This window comes from Sorex araneus, chromosome 11, assembly GCF_027595985.1.
Source record: "Sorex araneus isolate mSorAra2 chromosome 11, mSorAra2.pri, whole genome shotgun sequence".
NCBI classification, from domain to species: Eukaryota; Metazoa; Chordata; class Mammalia; order Eulipotyphla; family Soricidae; genus Sorex; species Sorex araneus.
The window spans coordinates 27,318,007-27,321,644 of record NC_073312.1 but is presented as its reverse complement, the minus strand read 5'-3'; the positions used below and the strand labels follow the sequence as shown (position 1 = coordinate 27,321,644).

Here is a 3,638-nt window from a genome sequence, read left to right as displayed (position 1 = left end):
GGAGGCATCAGTGACACGAACTTTCTTTACTTACAAGCGCTCAGAGGAAGAAGAGATAACTTCCGGCTGGGCTACAGTCATCGTTGGAGAAGGTGGCATTTATTTGAACAACCTTTGGAGTAGAGTTTCCAACGTATGGAGGAGACAAGGTGAGGGGGAAACGCTCAAAAGGGGGGCGGGGAGGGGACAGCCTTGAGCAACGTCAACTAGGCGAAAGGGACAAGTCGCCCGTCCACAGACATGTAAAATATTCCTGCTCCTTAAGATTCCCGATTCCGGTATTTACAAGCCGGGAAGTTTTCCTGCCCCAGCAGCCGCTGGTCAAACCACGCTCCCTCTTGGGACATCATTCCAGGCAAGTCGTTTTCTGGACCAGAAGTCTCCCAGAAACGGCCCGAATCGGGAAGGTGCGGACAGGTGCGGCGGGAATCGGTGATTGAGGCACTTAGGTCAGTGCAGCCTGGCTCGCAGCGACTTGAACTTCGCGACTCTATACTAGTCCTTGTCTATTTCTGGTAGCGCCACCAGTACCCGACTCCGGGGATGCTGGGGGCGTGGTCCACGTGAGCCGAGCCAATGGCGAGAGAGGCCGAGGCGAGAGCTCCGCCCCCGGCGTGACGCACGACCCTCGGACACAGGCTTCGCAGGCCAGGCCCCAGTCCCTGCAGTGGCTGTAACAAAACCCAGACCCCCAGGTCCGGGCCAATGGAGGCGATTTAGACTGGAGCGGGACTGCGTCTGTCAAAAAGCCCTACTCAGCAGCGGCGGCAGAGTCCAGAAGCAGCGCTGGGGCCGGCGCGCTGCCTCCCCGCCCCCGCCGGGATTTATTGAGTATTTGGACTGGACAATTAAGTGGCCCTGATGATGTTACCAAGCCCGGTCACCTCCACCCCTTTCTCAGTCAAAGACATTTTGAATCTGGAACAGCAGCAGCAGCAGCAGCAGCAACAGCACTTCCACGGCACGCACTTGCAAGCGGACTTGGATCAACACTTCCACTCGGCCCCCTGCATGCTGGCCGCCGCCGAAGGGACGCAGTTTTCCGACGGCGGGGAGGAGGATGAGGAAGAAGAGGGCGAGAAGCTGACCTACTTGAACTCACTAGCCGCAGCCGAGGGCCACGGCGATTCGGGGCTCTGTCCCCAAACCTACGTGCACACGGTTCTGCGAGACTCGTGCGGTGGGCCCAAGGAACACGAAGAGGGGCCAGAGATCGTGAGGGACCGGAGCCAAAGTGAGTAAAGGCGGTGTGGGGCGGGGGCGGGCGGGGGAAAAGCACCGCACATCTGGAGCAATGGCGGGGCGCTGGCAAATTTCCCATGAATCTCGCCGTTGGGACCTATGCCTGCGCCCTGGTCAACTGCTGCCACGGAAAGTGCAGGTGCCTGCCAGGGCGCCCGGGTGGAGGGAGAAGGACGAGGTGACCAGCAGGGCTGCCCCTCCACCCCTGCGCAGGGGGAAGTAGGAAGGGCACACACACAAAAGGAAAGTCGTTTTTTTGCAGCCCCGATGCTGATCAGGGACCAGGGCTCAGCGTTTGGGTCCTTGACAACTCACAGTAATTTTGCCCTTGCCAAGAGTTGTAGGAACAGGAGGCTGAGCCCTTTCCGCTTGCCCTCTAGCATGACTTCTCCGGGAAGCCTTCCTCTGCAGCATGGTCCACGCAGGCTGTGTCCCAGCATCCGCAGGACGCAGGAAGTTCAGTGGAGGCCAGCGGGGTGCTGTCCTCCCTTCTCTGTTTGGAGCCCCGCGTCCACTCAACCATGTCCCTGAAAATGGTAGGAGGGAACATGGCCTGTCCCTGCCTCTCCCCAGGGCTGGCCTTGTTTTTGATCTTAACACTGAGTTTTCATGTCCCAGGCTGTGGCACTGTGGGCAGAGGGAGAACTCCTGAACCTTAATCTGAAGTCCCGCATGGGACCGGGAGCAGAAGTAGAGAGAGAGCTCAGGTAACTAAATAAAACACCTCCCAGGAAGTGTTTGTTTAGAAAGAGAACGAATCAAAAAAATTTTTTTCTTTTTCTTTCCTGGAGAGATAGGCCAGGCAGAAGTTAAGATGGAATTCCTAGCAGTAAACTTGGGACCAAATTCCACCAAAAACGGTCCCAATCAGTCCATTCTATTTATTTCTCTCAGGAAACGCAGACATCTTCACTCAGACATTTAGCTGTGGGCGTGAAGCTTTTAAAAAGAAGTGGGTGGGTGGAGGGGGGCTGAGCAATGAAGAAGTTAAGCGCTACCATTGAGAAAATTTTTTGCAAACACGGGCCCCTAAATACCGACACATCTCACCGCATCAGCAACCCGTGACAGAGGGGAAGAGGTGAAAGAGAACAAGTTTGCAAAATCCTTACTTGTTACCAAGTAAGTAGTTGCAACTTTCATCCCGAACATAATCATTAGCACGCCGGGGGCCCCGCATGCAATACAGGGTAAGTCCTTCCTTCCTTCTCTCTCCAAGATGCCCAAGCCCTAAAAAAGAACGCGCACAAATTCTCCCTCCCCGTGGAGCGTGCCACTGCCTGCCCAGGACACCAACTGCCACCAAGTTATCCCCCCTCACCCCCACCCAGCTCAGGCATTTAGGTGCAGCACGGGGCCACGGTTCTGCAAGACCGAAGCGCCCACCGGGTGGCCGGGACAGCTAAGGGACGCTGTTGTTTTGCTTCTTCTGCAGAAAGCTGCCAGCTGAAGAAGCCTCTGGAGGCGAGCGGAGACTGTAAAGCGGCGGAGGAGAGCGAGCGGCCGAAGCCCCGCAGCCGCCGGAAGCCCCGGGTCCTCTTCTCGCAAGCTCAGGTCTTCGAGCTGGAGCGCAGGTTCAAGCAGCAGCGGTACCTGTCGGCGCCCGAGCGCGAGCACCTCGCCAGCAGCCTGAAGCTCACGTCGACGCAGGTGAAGATCTGGTTCCAGAATCGCAGGTACAAGTGCAAGCGACAGCGGCAGGACAAGTCCCTGGAGCTGGGCACCCACGCACCGCCGCCGCCACCGCGCCGCGTGGCTGTGCCGGTGCTGGTGCGGGACGGAAAGCCGTGCGTCACGCCCGGAGCTCCAGCCTACGGCGCGCCCTACAGCGTGGGCGCGGGCGCCTACTCGTACAACAGCTTCCCCGCCTACGGCTACGGCAACTCGGCCGCGGCCGCCGCCGCCGCAGCCGCTGCCGCCGCCGCCGCCGCGGCCTACAGCGGGAGCTACGGCTGCGCGTACCCGGCGGGCGGCGGTGGTGGCGGCGGCGGCGGTGGCGGCGGCGGTGGCGGGGCCTCGGCGGCGGCCACCGGGATGCCGCCCGCCTGTAGCGCGGCCGGGGGCGGGCCCTTTGTGAACGTGAGCAACCTGGGCGGCTTCGGCGGCGGCGGGGGCGCGCAGCCGCTGCACCAGGGGGCCGCGGCCGGGGCGGCGTGCGCTCAGGGCACCTTGCAGGGCATCCGGGCCTGGTAGAAACGGAGCAGGTCACGCGGCGGCCGCCCCACCGCAGCCTGGCGCCGCGGGACTCTAGCTCGAGAGAAAGGCTGGATCCGAGGGCCAGACCCCTCTCGTTAAAAAAAAAAAAGAAAAAGAAAAGAAATGAAAGAAGAAAAGAAAAGAAAAGGACACGTCTCACTCCCCCAGAGTCCCCCGGAGCTCAGTTCAAGCGAGGCCTG

The 3,638-nt window shown here is 60.1% G+C and overlaps 1 protein-coding gene across 1 annotated transcript; it reads left to right on the top strand.

The window, feature by feature from the left end:
* Window positions 1-861: 861 nt before the first annotated feature.
* NKX2-3 (NK2 homeobox 3) lies at window positions 862-3,435 on the top strand. The gene is made up of 2 exons (XM_012934455.2): window positions 862-1,234; window positions 2,678-3,435. Exons 1-2 carry the CDS (start codon window positions 862-864, stop codon window positions 3,433-3,435), a joined length of 1,131 nt encoding a protein of 376 aa, XP_012789909.2.
* The last annotated feature ends 203 nt before the right edge of the window (window positions 3,436-3,638 follow it).

Bases quoted from the DNA above. Each gene is read 5' to 3' on its own strand.
- NKX2-3 (XM_012934455.2), top strand. From the start codon at position 862: ATGATGTTACCAAGCCCGGTCACCTCCACCCCTTTCTCAGTCAAAGAC. The intron at 1,235-2,677 runs GTGAGTAAAGGC...CTTCTTCTGCAG, and splicing joins CGTGAGGGACCGGAGCCAAA to AAAGCTGCCAGCTGAAGAAG.